General features: G+C 41.8%; 1 protein-coding gene across 1 annotated transcript; it reads left to right on the top strand.

Annotated features, from left to right (window-relative positions):
• Nucleotides 1–1,257: 1,257 nt before the first annotated feature.
• gsg1l2b (gsg1-like 2b) lies at nt 1,258–19,842 on the top strand. Its single transcript, XM_073490130.1, has 5 exons — nt 1,258–1,558; nt 2,695–2,742; nt 5,701–5,853; nt 19,079–19,190; nt 19,542–19,842. Exons 1-5 carry the CDS (start codon nt 1,258–1,260, stop codon nt 19,840–19,842), a joined length of 915 nt encoding a protein of 304 aa, XP_073346231.1.
• Nucleotides 19,843–23,581: the final 3,739 nt, after the last annotated feature.

Genomic DNA, 23,581 nt, shown 5'->3' with positions numbered 1-23,581 from the left:
CACTGTTATAACAAGAGAGTTTGACTTTTAAGAAACATTTTGACAAAATACAAACTTATCACATTATAACAAGAGACTTATCTTGTTATAACAGTTTATATTATAGTGTAAATTGCTTTAAAGCATTATAAGTAGTCTCGTTTGTATTAATTGATAAAATCATATACAATGAATAACTTAGGTTATTATAACAACTCACATTAAAACACGATATCTTCATGTTATATCATGAAACCTTTCATAAGAAGATTAAAGATATTGTTTTCACAAAAAAGTTTCTTGTGATAATGTGAAAATATTTTGTTATAACGTAAAAATAAAAACATATATTGTAACAATAAACTTTTGATGTGATCCTGCTCTGTTTTGCTTCCAGACACCAGGATGATTCAGTGAATAGCGACTTCTGAATGTTTCCTGTTGATCGGTGCAGAAACAGCTTCATGAATCCACTGTGATTAAAGGTCTGAGAGAAAGTGTGAAGGTGAAGATGTTATGGCTGCATTAATGGAAACAGGAAGTCTTTGGCCATAGCTGCCTCAAATTTATTTCAATTTTTCATATCAGTCCCTCCTGAGTCCACCTGCTTGATATGATAATACTATATCGCTGCTTTGGCACTTTAAAAAGCTCAAAGGGGGCTGAACACTTGTTACTGGCTCCTGTAGTCGTAGGAGCAGTCTGGAAAATGAAACCTGTATAAAAAATATCCCCTGGAATAAATCATTTCTATTGACTGTCAAACAAATCTGAATAAAGTGTAGTGGGAGGCCACCTGAGCGTTCTGATCACTGACAGTGAGTCATGGATGCATCATCCTGCTTCGTTTAAGATGCTGAGACAGAAACTGTCCTGAAACAACTTAGTTAAAGAAAAGCAGGATTTCATTTAGTACTGAGAGTGTTTGATGTGATGACTTTTAACGAGAGAAAATCCACGAGGAGCCCTAAGAGGAGTGTGTGTGTGTGTGTGTGTGTGTGTGTGTGTGTGTGTGTGTGTGTGTGTGTGTGTGTGTGTGTGTGTGTGTGTGTGTGTGTGTCAGGTGTGGGGGTGCAGCCTACAAAATGAGAGTGCGCCTCGGTGGAGGAGCAGATGTGAGGAGCGCGCTGTAGGGGCCAGACGCGCAGCGATAATTAGCCGCGGATATATTACCGGGAATAACCGGATTATGAGGATTTGAGGGGAGAAGTCGCCACAATCCGGTGTCATACAAGGCGAGGGATTAAGTCAAGCGTCTTCACTCCTCCGGTCGCCGTTATGGGGATAGACCGGCGGCGGAGAGCGTCGCTGGCTCTCACCTTGAACTTCCTCGCCCTGTTCCTGGCCGTGTCGGCTCTCACCACCAGCTACTGGTGCGAGGGCACTCGGAAGGTGGTGAAGCCGTTCTGCACCGGACCGGTCACCACCAAACAGTCGTTCTGCATCCGGTTCAACAGCTCCAACATCAACGACACGCGGCTGGTGCAGTACATCTGGGAGACCGGGGAGGATAAGTACGTGATGAGGAAGTTTCACACCGGCATCTGGTTCTCCTGCGAGCAGAACATCAACATGACCGGTGAGTGTGTGAGGAGAGGCACCGGGACCGGACCGGAGCGCAGCGGGCTGTGCGTCATGGAGAGGCACGGAGAGCCAGTCACTGCCTCTAGAACCATTTCCATAAAAGACAAACATTCCCGCTTCACCACAGACTAGATCTGAGGAGTCATCTCAGAAAATAACAGAAAAGTTAGATTCAAACAACACCTGTTCATAAAAACAAAGAATAGTTCAGTGGAGTGACTGTGAGGATGACGCTCATTCAGTTGACACATTCAGATCTCTTATGTTTTGTCACAACAACAATCCCAAAATGTGAAGATATTCAGTTCAGAATGAGACGCGGCTCGTGTTCACATCTGAGAGACTGACTGTATGAAAGGTGTTCCTGCTGATGAACTTTCTGTCAGCTCATTAATCCACTCATCATGCAGCTTTATTCGGCTCATTATACTCGCTCCAGATTTAATGTTGAACTCTCTTACATATACTGAACGATATGAAAATGACTTGTTATGATAGTCCTGGTCCAACTGGTGTGTGACTCTCTCTTAATTAAAACTAACACATACTGTACAGACTGCATCAGAAACTCTGTGGCAGTTCAGAGTAAATCTGTCGGGCTGTTTTCTTGTCACTCACTCTGAGTGTTTGAATTGCCATAAAACCTGTAATCTCTACTAACACACAGCGTTTACTACAGTGTGAAAGCTGGGCCAGCTCCAGTTTAACCAGCTGCGTCTTCCCCCAACCGTGAATCCAGGAGAATGTGTGTACAGTATCTGTCTGTCTCCAGACTGCCATACAGGCTTTTGTTCTGTTGGCAGTGAAAGCCCACAGAATATTTGGCCCGCACGCTGCTACAAGCTGGACTTGAGGCAGGAGACTCTCCTGACATGTTGGGGGAAGTGGCAGAGAGCTTGTTATTGCACAAACACAGAAAGGAAATCCCTCCACAGATTGGATCAAACAGGGAATTTTTTTTTCCACATCACAGCTTTCTCTTTGTCACACAGAGTGAGACAGCTACCTGTGATTCTCTATCTCAGTCTGGAAAAATTGATGGAAGTCCCTGTCTCACTTATCAGCATGCTGCAGTAGTGAATGTACTGTCACTGAGTGCCAATGAAGTGTCCAATTTCTCATCTTTTCCAGGTGAAAATTGCAGAAGTTTCCTTTATGTTGCACCGTCAAATGAACGAGGTAAGAACATGATTCACACACCAATAATACAGCAGCATGAAGCGACGCAGTACCATCACATTGATGCAAAATGGACATGGAATAACAGCTCATTGCAAGTATTAAATGCTAAAAAGATGTTTGTAAGATCCAGCAAATAATCCAATCTAATAAAAAGTTTCCTGTGCTGCTGTGAGAGTGAGGAGGCAGAGAGCTCGCTCCGAGCAGGAAAACAAACCTTTATGAGTCTGGAATCTCTCGGCTCTCTCAACATTCAGGGATGTTTTCTGATCGCTCCGAGTTAGCTGCTTCCCCCTGTGGTGACCATTTTGGCTGAAGTGGACATTTTGGAAAAGGAATCGAAGATCTTTTGTCACTGTGATGAAATACTGGCAACGTCTCTGAGCCGAGCAGACACTTGTTAGAACATCTGTCAGCCTCCAAACGCTGCATGTTTTCACTCTTTTTATCTTAAAGTCTCCATTAAATCTGAACAGGCTCACTGCTGGTTACTTGTCATGAAAGTATGCCGATCATGTCATACTGAGGCAGCCTATAGTTTCCCTGCTTCAAATGAATAAATCATCACTTTTCTACATCTAGTGTAATCAACTCAGCAACATAAAACCGGGCTGAACCATCCTCATTACACTGTTTTGGCAAAATCAGTAATTACTGGGCTGCAGTGCCACAGAGCAGTGTGACTCTGTTCCATAAGTAAAGTGGTGTTCCAACAAATCAGCCACTTGCTTTATTCAGACTGACATTCTGCTCAAGTTAGCAGTTTTCTGTTGGGCAGCCATTGCTTTTTGCCTGAATCAATGACGTAAACAACCCCAGAGTGATTTTCAGATGACATGAAGGCTGCAGTCGAGCTGTCCAAGAGCAGCTTGTTGATACAAGTATTGTAATAATTTAAAAGTGGTTATTTCTGTAACCTAACTTACAACAAGGCTCATAGTGGCTGCGGTGGTCTCATCCACTCCTGTTGTTGTCCACAATGTCCACAATGACATATTCGGCTCATTTTCAGGGTCACTTTATTTTGGGTGACTACTAGAGCAGGTTTACATGTTTTAATGCTCAAAAACAGCATCAGTTTTCTCAGACAGCAGCTCTGTATCCCCCCTCTGTCTGAAACACTCTTTTTTAGCTCCTGTCTCTTTAAGGCCCCCTCCCAAATATCCAGTCTGCTCTGATTGGTCAGCTCACACATGCCTGAGCCAGCACCACTCACCCTGTCTCTGGTCGACTCCGTGGTGCTTTCAGTTTCAAGTTAGCTTCACTTCCACCATGAATAAAGACATAAATTATGCAAATGTGTGACGCGATGGTGTAGTGTGATGTCACAAAGTCACAGGATTAAGGCGGGACTGTTGACGAGGCGTTTCAGACACTTCAGGAGCAGTGGGGAGCTCCTGTTGATGCTGACTTTTTTAACTTTCAAGACCCTTTACGTGAGCAAGAACCTTCATGAAACAGTGAAGGAATGAAATGAAATGAAAATTGATTCAGTGGTAATCAGCCCTTCGTTCTTTTTTTTTAGGGCTGCACAATTAATTGCAAAATAATCGAAAGTGCAGTATGATTAAGTGCAATATCCAAATCGCAACAAATGCAATTATTTTCTAAAGGTCAAATGTGTCACAAAACAGTGTTTTAATGAAATGTTGCAGTGCTGCAGAGATGCTCTGGTCTACAAAGCTTCATCTCCAGATGAATGAAACATGTTTGTTTGGCAGAGACCAGGAGAAATGCCACATCATCATGATTTTACTAGTTTTTCAATGACAATGAAAATTGTGATGTAAAATGTAATCATCCATAGTAATCATGAATTATATCGCAATCGCAATATCACTTTTTGACCGTATCGTGCAGCCCTACTTCTTCATTAGGTCCCTTGGGCTCGGTGCCACCAAGACAGATGTGATTGGTTTAAAGAAATACAAACAGGCCAGTGTTTTCTTCCTCTATAGCAGACTGATAAAGGCTCCAGTCAGACCTTTCTCTAGCACAGACACAATGCTGTGGAGAGACTCTGTTTGTTGAAAACACTAACCTTAATGAGCCTTTTTAGATAATGAAACCTTTATATTTGTGCGGTTTTTTTAAAGGCCGCTGAGATAAAGACATCCTCAGACCCTGATATGACAGCTTGGTTGCCGGTGCATTTCAACAGTACGATGTTTTTCTTGTTACACAACCTCAGCCACTCTATATCCTCTTCAAAGCGTCCGTCTCTTTTGCTGCACTCTCCCACATGCTGGTAGCAGATTAAAATATTAGATTTATCAAAGCAAAATGAGATGGAAAACTCTCACAAAGTGCTCTTAATTGCAGCCACTTTGAAGACGCTGAATGTCCTCTAATAACATTTTCTTAAGTCCTCTCCATTCTCCTACAATACGTTTAATTAAAGATATCTCTTACTGACATGTGGAATTCAATTTGGAGCAGGTAGAAAATACTTTGTTAGCTGAAGGATGTAACTATTAATAAATGAATGGAATATTTAGGTAACAGGCATATTACTTTAGTGATTAATTAACCACACAGTAGCTACCTGCCCTTGGGCGATATATGTAATTACTCCACAGCTTACATGTACAGGATTTCAAATCCGTTGATATTTAGTTCCACCACGCACAGCGATCTGAGCTCAGGATGTTGGACATCTCCTGGTGGATCATGTATCCTTTCTCTGACTGTGAAGGTTAATGATATGGGTGACGGGGTCAGTAGTCCACCTTTCCCCACTCCATCTCCTCCCATTCCTCCCTCCTCTCTTCTCCCTTCGCCCTTGCTTATCCATATTCTTCCTCAATTCCCCATCCCCCATCTCTCTCTCTTTCAATTCCTATCACTACACCCACTCCATCACTCACTCAACCGTGGTCACCCCCACCCCCGCAACATGAATATGGTGTTTTTTCTTCCTCGTTGCTATTCCTTTGTCATAACCACCTCTCTCCATAGGAGTGCTGTGGCTGTGCATTGTTGCAGAGTGCCTGTACATCCTCCTGCTGGCCACCGGAGGCATCCTCATGTCCATAGAGGTGTGTCACTTTGGCAATGTCATCGACGGCCTAAAACTCAACGCCTTTGCTGCCATATTCACTGTGCTCTCAGGTGAGTGGCATCGTGATATTTTCCATCTTTGACATCAAATGGAGTCCACTTAAATCATTATGATGAAGTTATCTCCGGATATTAAATTATCACTACTTTTTGTGAGGGAAAGTTGTACCACTGTTTTCCTGTGGTATTACTGTTGCCGCTGCTGGTGCAAAGACAGCTTTAGCATCACGGCTAAAGCTAGCAATGATAAGAATCCCAGTTTGAGCTATTCCAGCCGTTTCACTGTTACCTGGGGATTTATGACCATCAAAAAACTGTATCCACCATTTTACAGCCACTTCTTTCACAATGTAAGCTGCTATGGCCCGTGTGCGTCACTTGATGTTGTAATTACACAGTTTGGCCACTATGCCAAATTGGCCTGCGGGCTGGGTTAGCTAGCTTCAACCAAACAAGAGGGGCTTCCGCTGCTTTTTGTTCATTACATCTAAACTCCCGCTGAGTCAAATAAAGTCCCTTCAGATTTGTCACACAGTAATCACCTTATTTCAGCCCACGTGATAACTAGAGTGAATTAAGAGCTCGGCATCTGGCACATCCTGTTACTGAACAGGAACCGGTGTCTTCCATGTTAATGGGACACTGACAGAGTTCAAAAAGGGTGAAATAAGAAAACCTGTACCCTCTGAATTATGCTTGGGAAGATGACGTTAAGAAGAGGCCACACCCACCTACCTACAGTAGCATTTTAGCCATTTTTTTGATTCCTTACGAGCCTCGAGGAGGAGCGCCAGGCTCTGAAGACAGTTTTCGTAGTGGCCAAATTGAAAAAAGTCTGGAGAGTCTAGAAGAGCCTCACAATTAAATTATTTTATCCCCATTCAAGTTAGCCAAGCGCTAACCGGAAGTTAGCTGGCTCGGTCAGCGGAAGTATCTAGTGTGCACGCTCTATGGGCCGCACAATGGGGAAGCTATGTAGGAGATTTTAGTGTCCACCTCTAGGTGTTTTTAGCAAAGCCGCAGACTTTTCCTGATCTTTATACACAGCATTTTTGTACTAAAAGCAGATCGTAGTGTGTTTGGAGTGGAGTGGTCCTGGGAGGTGCTGATGGATGGAGACAGCTCCTCCCCTGTGTAGTCTTTATGCTCAGCCTCTGTCGCTGAAGCAACAGTTGGGAGAGCTTTACGGTGGCTGGATTTGTTACCCTGACACTCAGTCTCCAGAGATGACGCAGGGAAAGTGAGCACAGCAAGGGACAGCTATGAAACTATTTTTACTCAGAACTTTTAGAAATCGTTGCTATCATAGCATTTACCACAGTACTCCTGGCAGCACATTTTCTATGTGCGCGTGCAGACTGATAAATAAACGCACCCACTATGTTAGAAAGCAATTGCAGGACATTAAAACGGCCCTTCCCCGGGTCCCAGATGACAACGATGGCAGCAGATGACAGAGCCCTGCAGCTGTGCCTGATACAGCCGCAGTTATTCATTCAGAGCAGCTGATAATAACTCTCCTTTATTTGCTCTTATTTCAAATACGCAGTGGCTGGAATATTTATACACAGCTGGTTATATTTGTTCTAAAATTTAAATTTTACTTGTTGTGTGCTTTGGTGACTATTTTGAGCACTGATGATTTTTATTGAATTCATTGTTTCATTAAGATATTGTGGTTATGACATCTTGAATAAATAAATATATAGCTGTTGAGTCAGATTATGAGGCTAGGATTTATACTTTCATGTCGTTATAATCCAAATGATGTTTTGACCAAGTACACAAGGCCAAAACAAGGGATGGATATAAACTGATTTTTTCAAAAATATGTATTTTAATTTCCGTTAGACCTTAAAATAATTGAGTCCTACTTCTGTCTCCACGCTGGCTTTGGGCCAGTCACATATTTAGGCCAGTAGCAGCCCCTCAGCCCCCGAGAAGATTTCCAGCCGGTTTGTAGCCTGCCTCCCTCTCTCGGCGGAGGACTTAACAATGACCTTCTCTCTAATCCACTCTGTGAAAATGATCCTGACCACCACACTCCGGGCAGTGAATCAGCAGTGAAAGATACTCTGCTCAACAGCAATGACTCGCAGTATTGTACTGACTCGACGGGCCAGGTCCTGGAAACGTTTAATTGAGCCACAGGCTGAAGAGCTGTACCCCCAGTACACCCTGGGTCTGTGGGTATGCACAGTATTTTATACGTGGAAACATCCAGAAAGTTCCAGTAAGGCTGTCTTTTCATGCTAGAATAGCCTAAACTCTGGGATGCATGGAGCGATGAGGGAGTCTCTGTGCAGCTGTCAACTTCAACCTAAAAACAACCAGAGGAGAGCATCATTTATGGAGCCAATAACATTTTAACAGGTGCGGCAACAATAGTTTATGTGCAGTGTTCTCTAAGGTGAAGACGGCCTTCAAGTCAAAATGCTAGTGTAACTTCATCCCTGTCCTCAGCTGGTGCTGAAAAGCTTCCAGGCTCTCAGCTTTGGTGGCGTTATAAACACTCAACATTTGGCACATGCCATTATTAGCTTTCTTTTCATGAGTCACATGAGATGATCTATACCACTCTCATGTCTGTGTGTTAAGTAAAGAGCAGGAGCTAGGAAACAATTAGCCTAGCTTAGCATAAGGGTTAAAGCAGCTCGCCTGGCTAGCTCCAAAATATGGCTACCAACACCTCTACCACTCACTGATTCTTAATGTGCAACAGTTCATGCCTCCGCCCAGCACTTCTGTGCAGCTTCTCTGGTTTATAGCACTAGCTGCCAGATAGCATTAGTGAGCAAAGGTTCTGGTGTAGGTTTGTGTTCAGCCACAAGTTTACCAAACCTGGCAACTTCAATGTGACCTCACTACTTTGGTAGGTGTATTTTTTTACTTTGGCCAGAACCACACAAGCTGTTTCCCCTGCTTCCAGATGCTATGCTAAGCTAGGCAGTTAGCCTAGTTTAACTCACAGTCAGCTCATAAACAGGAATGGTATTGATCTTCTCAGTTGTTCAGTCTGTTATGCATTATTATGGATCCCACTACTTTTCTTATAAGACCCTCTGTAGTACTCTGCCTCTGATTGGGTGCCTTTGTTGGTTGGGGTGGTTCGGTTTGGGGAAGTACTAGCCTATCAGAGGCAGAGGATCTGAGCAAGAAAAGCAATGTGATGCATAACAGCACGTCTGTTAGCTCCATCAATTTCCAGGGGACCACTCTGTTTGCTTTCAGTCAGACCAAGTGTGTATGTTTTCTATTAAATGTTATTGTGACCGGAAGTCACTTCTGTCACCAGGTGATATGACAGAAGATACTGAAGAGTCCTGGTGATATTGTATAGTGATATAAAACCAGGGTTGAAAATCAACAGAATTTCCTTTAGTGTCTGAACTGGATATAGGAGAGTAAAGATTATATTTAAAGTCATATTCTTGAATCAGTCTTGAGATCAGCACGCCTTACCTTCCTTGAAGCATCCAGCACTGTGTCGATAAAGGAAGGCCCCTGATCAGCAAACAAAGTTTAGGTTATCTAGTGTGCAACACTTCTGACTCCACTGACACAGATCTGGAGAGACTCTTTTCAGAAACATGGTATATTTAAACCTTGCTGAGCCTGAGCCTGCATATTGATCAGTGTGGAGTTAGAGATGGGATTCTCCCAGTCTGACTAAGGCTTTGATTTTAGACTACGTACAGAGTCAGCTAAGTCCCCTTTGATCTAACTGGCATGTGGAGCGACGCTGTGCCCTCACTGCGTAAAAATCCTTCAAACTTTGTAATAATTGCTCGGTGCCTCATCAGTGTGGTGTGACATCATCTGTTCTTGTTGGAGAGTTAACAGAAAACGACATCTCTACTTTTTTTATATCAGGAGACGATAAAGGATCAAATTCTAAGTAGTTACCAGGAAACAATCCCACGTACACCATCCTGCTGCAGGAAATACCCCCAAGTACGTGGCGTGTATTCATCCGCAGGTAAAAATAGTCCCCAACAAATTACTATTAAGTACTTATTCAGTCCTGTTGGAGTCACCTTCAGTAAAAGCTACAGTGCCAATGAAATGATATATTTCTGGAATCAGTAACTGCTCTCATTTTGTGTCACCTCTTCTTAAGTGATGCATCATCCCACCAAACAAGCACCTCCCAAGTTTCAATAGAAATGTACATACATGCTTCATACGTGTTTACATATTTAGCATGATTTTCCCAAAATAATTTAATCATGATATTAAGAACACATCAGCATTTTCTATTTACATCTATGTCCCATCATTAGCGACAACAGTCTGAGTATATTCTAGCAAACTCATTACTAAACATAGTCTGTTGTTATTGTAACACAAACAGTATCTTCTGCTTTATGATCAGTTAAGAACATTTTGAAAAGCCTGATTTACATCAATAAATGTGTTGCCTCTTGTCGACGTGTCCTTTAACAAGGACAGTGTGTGTGTGTGTGTGTGTGTGTGTGTGTGTGTGTGTGTGTGTGTGTGTGTGTGTGTGAATGTGAGGCACTCTAAGTCTAAAGTGTTCTGCTCAAATGTGATTTATACTATAAGTACAGTGCATTTACCACGTGTCATTTAGCAGCTGATTCAGGAGCAATGTTCACAGATAATCGTTAGTCACTGGCTCATTAGCATACCTCCCTCTCTGTTAAAGTGAGCTATCATTACACTTGTTCATTCATTTCATTTTATCCTTCCTTGGCAACTACTCAAGAATCGGTGTCCAGTATTGTGACCCTTCAGAGTTGCCATGAGGCAGAAGTTGTTGCTGTTCTTCATGTGGGAGAATGATGTGTTCACACAAAAAGTAAAAATCCAGTCATCATCTCCTCCTCACCTGCTGATGGAAAGTCAGGTGAGTTTGGTAGTTCACTAAACATTTCTGGAGCTTCACAGCAAAACAGAGTTGCAGCATTCTGCTACACAACTGAAGGAGCTGGAGACTTGTTTTAAAACGGAAAAACAACCAAAAAAACATCAAATGGCTCCATACAGCTCATCCAGAAGCTCTGAGACCCAACTTTCATTCCAACAGACGCATCAGCTACTTAAAGCTCAGCAGCTGCAGTGAAGATTTTGGCTTAAAAAAAAGGTGTAAATAACGTCTTTGCAAATCAATTTCAGAGACTTGGATTACACCGGACAAGCTGTATGGAGCCATTTTGTTGTTGTAAAACAAGTCTCCAGCTGCTTCAGTTGTTTAGAAGAATGCTGCGACACTGTTTTACTGTGAAGCTCCAGAAATGTTTTGTCTAAACTTCACCTGACTTTCCATCTGAGCTGCATTACTTGTTGTCTTTGGGCCTTTATAGGCAGAGTGTAACTAGCAGCAAACACCACAGTGACATATTGTCACCTGGGTTGGCGAAGCTGTTGGCAAACAGTTGCTTATTTCCACATCAAGCGGAGACAGAGCTGCATCAGTATTCATCTGGAGTCGTTTCTCTGCTCACTCTGCGAATCTTAGTCCAATATTCATTCTTCTTTAAGCTCTGTTTTGGTCTCGACCATCTCCTGAGGGAAATGTCTCAGTCTTTAAATGCTCCACTGATTTCTCTGATTGAGCTCATTTAGTCTGTCTGCTGCTTGGTGCTGGGCTGTGTAGAAGCACAAGCCCGGTGCTGCTGTAATGAGACTCAACACAGTGGAGCTGTAAAGACAAAACAACTGAACTGAAAGATGCTAAAACGCTCAATAGATTTGAAGCTAACTGCAGAGTTGGGAGGTAATTCCCTTTGTCTTAGTTACAGTGAGTTACCTTTTCATAGTTCATTCATTATGCTCATGTGGAAAATATTGATTGGTGCAGCTTTGATATAAAGTTTTCAAGCAGGCTGAATCATGTGCTCCTGTGAACGCGGGCTTTTGTACAGAAGCCAAAATATTTTTGGCTTCTGTAGAGAAGCAGGCTACAATGTGAACTGTTCCCTAACTAGCTCCCAGTTGCCACTTTTGCCTTGACAGACAATTTCTGGAAACCTTACAAGGTCCTGAGCAAACCTGTAAAAATATCTCAGAGAAAAAATCAGCTCCAGCTCCTCATCTCAATATGAGAGTTTAAGAAGAATAAGAAAATGTTTGGGTTTAGGTGCATTTTACATCAGACGGGGGCAGTCCTCAGGTTCATATGGACCGTCCTCAGTGTCATATCACCACAGAAAGGCTATCTTGCAGCGATCCACTGGCAGCGTCCTCATCTTTTCATTTATAGCTGACAGGAGTGGAGCCCAGCATGCTCCCCGCTGCTGAAGCCTCTCTAACTCAAGCTTGAATGAGTTATGTTTTCACGGGCCTGGCCTGGTGTTTTGCCCGTTCTGATTTTCAGTCAAACAGTAAGTGAACCCGTCAACCCCGTCCGTATGTGTTATGTTTTATTTATACCTGACTCACTGTCTGCACAAGGGAGCTGTTTGCATAAACAGAGAGCTGAAGCCTGTTGCTGTAAATCCATACTCAGTGCAGGTTTCATCCTCGTGACGAAACATTTTTTAGCATCTGTCTGTTGGCTTTCTAACTGTTTCCCGAGCTTCTCACAAAGGGTTTAGTGTGCTTGTAAAATGTTTGGATTCAGGAAGACACTTAAAAGATGTTTTCCTGTTTTTAATGGGGTGAATAGATAGAGAGTGGTTATGGTAATGAGGTGCAGGGGAACAATAGACAAGAGCAGATTAACCTTTATTAGAGCTGCCAATCATCCGGGGACGGTGAGAGTGTATGGAGAGGAACCCCACGAGTACATGACAGAAAAAAAGAAAAGATGAGTGTGTGGAAGAAAGACAATGAGATCACTCTTGTTGTCCAGAGTGGGGGATTAATTGACCATTTCTGTTTTAGAAAGAAAACAGCCACTCAAGCTGTAATGTATTTGCATGATGTGCGCTTTAATAATAAAGACAATGAACTATGTTATACCAAATGGAACAGGGCAGGGTTTTTTGCCCACATCCTCACACCTTAGTCGTACAGTCACAGTTTGGTTCGGTTCAGCCACTCAGGTTTATGAGAAGATTGTGGTTTGGGTTAGAATAAAGTACGCTGTGTTACACCACTTACCTTATGCACGTGCGTAATGTAACAGAGTAAGTAAAATACATTACAACGTTGACTTTTAGTTTCATACTGGACACAAACAGCAGTGAAAGCCCTGTTTGTTTGACCCACCATCCACCCAAACCAAACCCCCTCCGTATGTGGGCTTTGTCGCTATATATAATCCATCACCTGACTTCCTCCTTTGCTGCCGTAATAACTGTTATGACCACTCGAGGTCACTATTTAACAATAAATGTAAATATGAGTTGTAATAAGCTGCTCTCACAGTCAACATATATGGTGGTTTTCTGACGAGGGCAGGCATTTTTGCCTGTCACTGACCAAAGTTAACGGTCAAGAGAGCATTTGGGTGAAATCTTTGGTTGTCCACCCAAAACAGAGCGACTGGATCGTACTGTGACAGCTGTACAAACAATCCCCTTTTCACCAGTTTAGGTGCGGCTGAGAGGGTCACATAAACTGCAGCAGGGAACAGGAAGGAGGTGGCAGCTGGCTGTGAGCCTGCAGCTTTCATTCATTTTTTCATTATGCATTTTTTGGTCTATTTCAGTCTAACTTTGCCTGTTTCAGTATCTTCTATCAGTAACTGCCTTCTTTTTACCACATTGCTACTGCTCCCTCTGCCATTTAAAATTTTCTGGTGCCAACCAACATCATCTGCCCTTTATATGAGGTGGCATCCTGACACCAACCAATCAAAACACAACATGAGCTGATGCTGACTACAATGGCAAAAGTGACACTGAAAGCACCATTTGTGATTGCACAGGGACACAAGAGTCAGAGCGTCTGCATCATCCTTAAAACCATGTTTTTCTGATGTAAACAAACAGGCGGGCGGGCTATAATTACGAGAGGGATTTAAATCAAATCCATCCAAAGTGGCATGGCTTAGTAAATACAGCACGACAAGGAACTGTGGACTCCACCCACACCTCCCTCACTCACAGTAGTACACCAGCAGGAGGAGGAGGAGGAGGAGGGAATAATGAGAGCACAACCACATCTCTTTTGGAGTTTTTTGCCAACTGACCCATATCGCTCTGCTAGCTGCTACGAGCCATGAGCTAACAGCCAAATGCAGTTTAATATGCTGGACGGGGTTAGCTAATCACCCTGAATCAATCTGACAGGATAAACAGATGTACTGTATATTTCCCTGAATTCAGTCTGAGTCATCAGCAACACTTTACAGGAAGAGACAGGAGAGAGATGTTCATCTAAAACAATCCAGCATTATTTTTCTGACATATCTTCAGTATGATTTAAGAGATAAATCAAACTGAACACAGGCTCAGGAACATCCATGAAGTGTTTTTTTTTTAATACTGGTTCTGTAAAATAGAAATGTAACAGTGCCACACTTCTGTTTGTTTCTGTTGACATTGTAGTCACCACACACCACACATTGCTATCATACAGTCTGACACTGACTATGAGTTTATTCAACTGTAACATGCGATGACTCTGCATCTCTCTCTGATAGTTTGTTACCTGTCACATGCAGTTGTGACCAGATCATGATTTTTTTTCTTTTTCCACAGCTTTCTGCTTCTGTTATTGATCAGATTTGCTTTTATGTTGGAGTCCTGAATCCAAATGTGGGAAATACAGCCTCAACTAAGTTTAGTATTCCTAGTGAATCTTAATTATTTATTTTTTCAAATAAATACAAAAAATTACCAAAATAAAAGTACGCCTTCTAAACATAATAATGAAGACATAACATTTATCAGAACATTTGTGTTGGGGCCTGTGCACAACATGTCCTCATAAAACAGAACAAAAAGTAAAAGGACCAGATAGACAGGAGATTCTGTGGTGTATATTTATTCATAGATCACAATTTCTTCCAAGGCCTGGTTCTTCTTCATCCATTGATTCATTCTGTCAGTCATGGTTAACCTTGCTGCCCTCTAGTGGCCGTTGTTGCGCAATTAATGTTAAGTGACAACACTAAAGCACGTTGTCTCTCTGATACATGTGAAGAGCGAGAGGAGCGTCTCGTCTGTGATCCTGTGTGTCCTTGTTAAGCGTCTCGACACTAACAGTAAACAACCTGGACTGACACTTATTGACTTGGTATGGACTAATCTGACCTTGTGTGTGCCCAACACGCATCATTTCCACATGACACAGCGTGCCAAGACTCCGATGTCAGATTTGTTCCACTCATCCTGACACAAAGCCGCCTGTGATCTGCATAACATTATGATAATATTGCACTGGGATATCTTTAGGAATAAACATGAGCACTGATAGGGATGAGATGGGAATTTAGGTGTTTGGTGTTGAATCTGGTGCGCTCTTGTTCAGTCCGAGGATTTGAGGGGCTTATGTGGTAATCGGATTGGTGGCTACACATGCTGGTTTTTATTCCTGCTCTATTTTATAGGCATTGAGAAGTCCAGAGTGAGGAGAGCGAGAGGCGCTGCTTCAGCTGACAAAATCTGGAACATAATTATGAAAATAAAACAAGAAAAAGTAAATGAAGGGCAGCAGAGAAAACCAGAAAAAGGCTAGAAAAGTAGAAGAGATGTTGAGAAGGGGAGTTGAGGAAAAGGACAAAGAGTAGCACTAACTGGAGGAGTGGAAGATAAAGAATCACAGACAGAACCAGTTGCACTTTTAATCTGCATCGTCATTTCTTCACTCTGTATGAGGCTGTAGGGAGAGAGATGCTTTGTGTTTATAAAGTTTAAAGAGAAGCGTTTTTAATCCTCAAGTACAAGAACAAAATTGTAATGAATTAATTAAACAATGTCTTTACATGTCAAGCTAACCAGCTCACTACACTAACAGTAAGACATCTAGCATTAATTCTGAAGCCAAAGATCATCATTAGTTAAATACTTTACAGGTTACGTAAGAAAAAATGCTACTATAACAGAGTTTAGGCTAACGTTAGCAACTCTGCCCTGCACTTTGATGGATTTGGGTAAGTTTACAGCAACCCCGGCTAACATTATACAAGACGTAGCAAATCCAACCTGATGCTTTAAACTAAAAGTAGAGCATTGCTGTTCAAATTAGCAGAGTGTGTGCTTCTATATGAATTAATGAGTGGGTAAAAACATTGAGAAAGCGGATGAAAGACAAACTTCCTATCCCAAAATGTCTGAAGGCTTATTGCTCTGAACATACAGCAGTTGTTAGGTCCAAACCCCTGTTCTCCCAAGTTTCCTTCTCTAAAAAGCTAAATTTTATCAGGATTCCTTGAGAGCCCGAACCATACCATCGGCCGATATTGGCCCATCACAGATATATTGGTATCAGCATATAAGATGTTTGATATGTGCCGATATGAAAAATGTTTTTACAGAACACTTTGCAGAGAAGATGCTTGGGGTAATTTATAATGATTACATTCCCAGTGTTTCAGTGCACTGATGTCGTTTTGGACGATAACATTTATATTAAATATGCTGCCTCCATTACGTATGTATCTCTGTCAGGTGTTTGATAACTACATCTAAGGGATACAAAAAAAACAAAAGAGAATTTAAAAAAAAACAAATTACCTAATTACTACCTAATATATCGGTCAGGCTTTAGTTTCCACTAGTGTGTTACTAGTGTATCTAACGACTCTGCTGACTCAAATGACCAAATGAGGTAAAACTCATGAGATTTAGATTCAAAACTTGTGACACTTTTCATCAGTAAATCACTTTTTTTCAGTAAATCCTGATGTCAGTGATCAGCTCCACAGTGTAACGGCTGGAGAAAACTGACAGCACCCACGTGTGACTGGTTCCCTATCAACCTCCAGTTAACTGTGATGCTCTGCCTGCCACCGGGCTGGATTTTCATGGTAAAATGAAGGCTAAAATACGGCATGAAGGAACAGCGTCTGCCATTGCTTAACCAAAGCAGGAAGAGGCATTGTTTTCCCCGGTCACTATCCCCAGGTAACAGTGGACTAACTGTGGAAACTCTACACTGCAGAAGAAAAAGAAGCTGCTGATGGAGGAGGCAAAGGAGGTGAAGAGGGAGAGAGATAGAGACTGAGGTAAAGCAGACAGGCATTCACTGGATGGAGAGCGCTCCGATGTCGTGGCAAAGTCTGTTCCCTCGCTGATACGTGTCTCCTCTTACCACCGACGGTTCAAAACCGGCGTTCTTTCTACGACTTCAGGAAGAAACAAAACCTGCCTACTTATTAATACAACCGGTGTTTTACTCTGCCTTTTCCAGGTAAAGCAAAGCATGTGTGATTGTCCATAGACGGGAGAAGAAGAGTGAGGGCCGCTGGTTAATCAAACTCAGATGACGTCGTTGTCTTGGATAGATTAGAAAAATAAAAGTATGAAATGCTAAAATGGGTCGCTAAATATACCTCGGCAGCACGCCCAAACAAACGAACACTGCAGCTGGAGTTTTAGGGTGGAATGAGTCCTCAGTCGAAATCAGTATCTGGTACAGATAATGTACTTTCTACAAGTATAAGTATCATCTGAGTAAAGCATCAATATCGGTACTCATGATGAGGAGAATCCTTACTGGGCAGCTGACTGAAGTTTCCATTCAAGTGTATAAAAACTATTGAATAGTTTGTCAGTGAATAGATCTCTAACTTTGTCATCATTGACCTGAAGCTCAATTCTGAGGATCTTCTGTCAATAGTTTTCTAAAAAAATAACAAATATTGCAACGGCAGCGCCTGAAGATGCGGCGGCCGGTAGTTTTTAGACAACGCAGAGTTAGCATTAGTCAAATGATCACAAAACTAGTGAACTATAACTGAGAAAATCTGCTGATGACAGCTGTCGTCTTGCCAAATGAGCAGTCACTGCCTAGAAATAAGAAGCCTGGTTTAGTCTTCCTCTGTCTGCAATCAAGGACTCATTGTTTAAAAATGATAAATCCGCCCTGTTATCTTTATAAACTGCGTGTAAACTGTGTGAGAACGGCTTGGCACGCATGGCAACAGCGACGGCAGGGGACGGGGCTGAGCGAGCAGTCCATTCTGTCTCTCTCTCACTCTTTTTGTCTCGCAGACAGAAACACTCAGATACGATGATTAGCATATTCATCCCTCAGTATATTCCATCGCACCAGTTGATCCTATTAGTAAGTCATAGGCTGAGGCCTGTGATTCATGCATGAGTGAATCATTTATCTACATTGTTCCCAAACCACCAAAGAAACATGAACGTTGTTTGCTTGTTTGGCTGCTGGTGATCCGACTTTCTGCTGCAATAACGTTCACTGTTATGATAAAATGGGGACTGGTTGATATGGATGTGTGATCATGGTGATATATCTACCAAATAAACAAAATATTTCAGCACCTGTAACGACTCATTTGCGAGCTTTGTGCTGCATATTGAATGTGACTCACTGTAACTCACGTTGGCTTGTAATAAGCAGTGGTGGAGGAAGCACTCAGAGCCTTCATTTAACGCGTCTGTGTTAAACTACTCCATTACAAGTAAAGGTTTTTCCTTTTGTGGAAGTTAGCATGCTAACCAGCTAGCCCCGGCCCATCCTTGCCTCCTAATACCACTTTGTACCACAAGAGGTGAAAGTCTGATGGCCCCTGTAGTTTCAGCTGGGAGATGTGAAAGCAGCCAGTTCAATACTTAGTCTGATAAGTAAATAATATAAACTCACTCACTCCATGGCTAAGTGAGCTAATTGCTAACGGCAGCTAGTCACTACAGCCAAAGATAGCTACAGCAAAGAGTAAAGTGAGCAGCAGTTAGCTGTTATGTTGCCCCCATTCCAGCTACCTGTGCATTCAGGCCATTTCGTACAAATGACAGCTTTAGATGACTGTAGCTGTGAAAGAAGTCCAAAGCGATCAAAACTTTCCCCTTCACTCACGTACAGACTTAGTGAAATGTGTTGCTTTCCACCGCTGTGAGGAAGCTCATGTTGAATTCACACAAACAGAGAAACTGATTGAACAGCTGTCAGAAAATGAAAAAGTGGCTTGACTCTTGTATATGAGTGTTAATGTGGTTTATGACTTAATTGTGAGATCAGATTTAATTCTGTTGATCAGTTTATTTCTTACATGACACACAAATACACACACACACACACACACACACACACACACACGGGAGGGAGCTTTACAGTGTGTTTTCAGCCCAGCATAGTGTAACACTGCCACCAAGTGGTGCCTAGGGAGAAGTGTAGTGATTGGTGTGTGAGGGGGGTGTCAGGATCGGTATCACCTGTGTGTGTCTGTGTGCTGCAGGTCTGTTGGGTATGGTGGCCCACATGATGTTCACCACAGCCTTCCAGCTCACCGTCAGTCTGGGCCCAGAGGACTGGAAACCTCAAACATGGGACTACAGCTGGTCATACATGTGAGTTCACATACAGCACTCTGCACATACACACAAGGAGAGTCTGTGTTACCAGTGATGACACCTGTATTAGTATTAGTATATATATATATATATATATATATATATATATATACATATATATGTGTATATATATATATATATATATATATATATATATATATATATATATATATTTATATATATATATACATATATATATTTATATATATATATACATATATATACATATATATATACATATATATATATATATGTATATATATTTGTCCATTCTAAGCTGATACATCTGAATGAATAATATCCTGGTTCATACAGTGAGAACAAACTGTTTGTGTCTCCTTCCTTTAGTTTGGCGTGGAGCTCCTTCACAGCCTGCATGGCGTCCTCGGTCACCACCATCAACCGCTACACCAAAACTATCCTGGAGTTCAAGCACAAGCGCAGGAACATTGAGAAGAACCTGAAGATCAAGCAGAAGCTGCTGGAGCTGGACTCTCCCGAGCAGGTGTGGGACATGTACATCAGCTCGGTGCCGAGCACTGCCGAGGAGCTGCTGGATCTGTCATCCAACGGCCGCAAACTCTCCAACACCTCCATTTTCCTGGACCTCAACGACCTGCCCGACCCACAGGGAGAGGAGTACTGCTAGAGGAGCTGCGTGTAGCATTTTCAGACATCAGCAGGTCATTGTCATGTTCACTGTGGGACAATAATATAATTACTGTTAACAAAGTGAGACCATGGTGGAGGTTCTGGTGATTCACTACAAGCTGAATAGGACACAATTATGACAAGTTAATGTAGCTAGCATGATAGCAGACGGTTCCAACATCTAGCAAACATGCAGCAACATTACCATTCATTTAGAAGTGTGTCTCTGGCCACCTATATATTAGTCCGTTATTCACTTTATCTTTAGCTCAAGAGTTGACCACTGTTGTGGGCCTGAACACCAAAACAATGAGCTGAAAGATGTTAAAACCCTTTAACTAATAACACAGGCCTCCAGTCTGTCAGGTCCTGCAGTAGACACTGAAAGAGACAGAGCAGAGCAATAGCATGTTGTCTCCTTTTGGTGCGGTTGAAGGAAAGTGGTCGCAAATGTCATATTTGATTAATAAAATAGAATTATTAGTTGTGTATCATATATATCCTCAACATCAACATTGTTTTAGGATAAGAATTACCAACCTCTTTCGCACCACATAACATCTGCACAGTGGCAGCGTTGTTGCAGACACGTTTCATAGATTCGGCTCCATAAAGGTTAAACGTATGGATGTTATAATGCACATGTAACCTCGTTATATAAGACCTTCAAGTTATGTCAAACATTTGATGTTTCCTCTGTGGACTCATGTTAGTTAGCTTGGTTACAACAGTCCAACAGCACACACAGATTAAGTAGGTGATAACAGACTAATAACCTGCCATAGGTCAAAATCAGATACCTGTGATTGTGGACTACTAGAGAGTTCTGAAATGCAAAACAAAACAAGTTCAAGGCCTCTAAACATATTTTTACATATTTAACTATAATTATGATCAAATAGTTTAAACACAGTCTTGCTGCTCAGGCATTATTGAAGCCAAAACAAGCAAAAATAGTTCTTGACCTCCGTGTTTCTGCTCACAGCTCTGAAAGTCGATGACAAATATAACGGAGAGGATTTTTCCAGCAGCCTCAGACTCATCATCAAGACAGAGGTTTGCAGTCTTTCTGGCGGTGGTCTCAGTTGTTTACAGAAACTATATTAGTGTCTCAGAATTGACGGGGTGATGATATATTGATGCGTAAATGTTACATGTAGCACCTTTAAGGACCAGTGCTGAACCACACACCATATCTTTAAATCACCACATCGACCCTACAGCTGTGTTAGTGGGTGTAAACTTACTGTATACCTCTGCTCAAGCAATACTGCTGTGAATCCAGGATCCTCAGCACAGAGATGAAGCCTGCTGTGTGGAGAGGACGCTGACCTCAGACAACACTCTTCCATCCAAAAGTAGCACACTCTGATGTCTGTCGCGCCTCTCGGCTCACTGCCCGTCAGATTTTTATTCATTGAGGAAAACAAAGTTGCTAAAGCTGTGTGTCCGTGACTCTGTGACTCACTCAGCTTTAAATACACGTTGCTGGACAGCCCAGTGATAAGAAGCTCCACACATTGCTTCTGATACGGTGCACATACTGTATATTGGAGAGACTGCCTCCACCCCAACACGTGAACCATACAGCGTTAAGTAGTTTAAGAAGCCCTCCTCATCAGGTGTTAATCCCTCTACTACAGTATTGACAGAGTGTCTGCCTCGCCAGGGAAGAAGGGAGGTAGCAGAAGGTGGACCTGATGGATGGAGGATGCCTACAGGCCATGCTGAGTGCCTTTACTTACAGCAGCATGCCTCTGATCGAACAGCATGCTCATTTTAACCAGGGCGATGCTGTTTCTGATAACTAATAACTGCTTTAGAGGAAACATGTAGCTGTCTGTGCAAACTGCCAAAAGTCATCAGCGAGAGGAGCGCACCTCTTTTGAAGCTCTCTGTGTAACATTTACTTGATAACTTTTCTTATGTATTCTCAGAATTGTATTGATGGAGAAACAGACCAGGATTGTTGTTCTTTACATTTTAAGTGCATTTGAAACTGTACATTATATATTTGTGTATTTTATTTATTTGTTCAATTCAAAGTGAAATGTGATGTAAACGAGTTAAAGATTCATTCTGGCTCAGTTTGAATTCTGTTCCATCACCCTGGGTTGCATTATAAGCCGAAGCATGGATCGTGGTGTCTTTTTGTGTACGTCAGACTTAATTCCAGTGGCACTTTTTGTGTAGTGTTCTTCAGTTACTTTCTTGTGGAAAATTAATTGCAACTTAATGTATTGATATGAATAAATTTCTATGAGATGTTATTATTTAAAGATAAATGGGGGGAGGTAATATCATAATAAAGAATGAACTTGTTTTTACCATGTCCTCTGCTTCCTTTACTGACCACAAGGTGGCAGTGTTCTCTCACATTAGCACGCAGGTGTGTCTGTACTTTAAAACCCAGTTACTTTCAGCGTAATGATGAAATTTGCTCTTTGTTTCTCATCTTTCAACACACATACAGTAGACTGTGAATCACCCACACACACCAACAACATCACCAAATCTCAGAAATTCATTCAAATTCACCGTTTAATTGGTTTCATTCACATTGTGACAGGCACACGTTCACCTGGGACCACCAGACTGTGTGCATCTCATCAGGCAGGAGCTTCATCTCTGGTGCCGCAGATTTACATTTGCAAAGCAGAACTCACATTCAACACAAACCCAAACCTGCTTCATTAAGGCTCATTGAGACGGTGACGCTTTACATTAGGCTCCTTGTAATAAGCATTAGTTAATAAGTAATAAGGCCCTTATAAGCACAATAAGCACGATTGTTGTTGGATTATAAGACATGTTTAACCATTTATTTAAAAAAAACAGTTTATAGACTGCTTAAGAATGTTAATAGAAGCTCTACGAGTCTTTTATAATGTTCATTACAACATTACAAACACATTTATTTGAACAACTTACCTATTGTGTCGTCCTTAACATTTTACCATGCTTTTCAGTTGCTTTATTAGAATTAATACATATGTTATTATACATTTATTACCAGTTAGTTCTGCATTTATTAATAAGGTCTATTATGTTTTTTGTAAATATGCCTAATTAATGTTAATGAGTCCTTTATTCTACATTTATTAGCATCTATAAACTGTTAAGTGCTTTTAAATGTCTCCTAATCTGACAATAAACATGTTTATGATGCTGTCTTATTAATGTTAATAAGCGTCTTATTTTTGAGGACTTTTAAGGACTTTATTCCGTACTAACTAATGCTTATTAAAGGAGCCTTAAAGGGGCTCTGTGTGACAGTTTGCAGTAATTTACATGTATTAACATTGTTTTATTTTCTATATTTGAGTGGATTGTGACATGACGTGGAAAATGCTAACATAACTAAGCACAACACAGAAGTTCCACAGAGCCCTTTTATTATAATGTGTTACCAAGAAGGGGAGAAAGATCGGCACAAAAATCCATTGCAAGTCCTTTTCTTAAAAATAGTTTTATTTTTTGATGCTTCCAAACTAGTGCAAATACATGCAAACTGAAAAGAGACAACCCTGTCAGCACGCCCTCTCACAGTAACACAGTAAAACCCTGACCAGCGATAGGTCGACCTTCTCTCACTGGTGTGACCTGGTCTTGTTTTGGTTGTCCTCCAGTGGTCCCTTCACTTCTCTCAGGGTACAGTAGGGTGCTTCTGCAGTCGGGTGCTAACCTAAGCCGAGCACATAACTGTGCCAATAGGCAGAGAGGCGAGTGATGCGCAC

Source organism: Pagrus major, chromosome 20 (assembly GCF_040436345.1).
Source record: "Pagrus major chromosome 20, Pma_NU_1.0".
In the NCBI taxonomy this organism is placed as follows: domain Eukaryota; kingdom Metazoa; phylum Chordata; class Actinopteri; order Spariformes; family Sparidae; genus Pagrus; species Pagrus major.
This window is presented reverse-complemented; position numbering and strand designations above follow the sequence as displayed.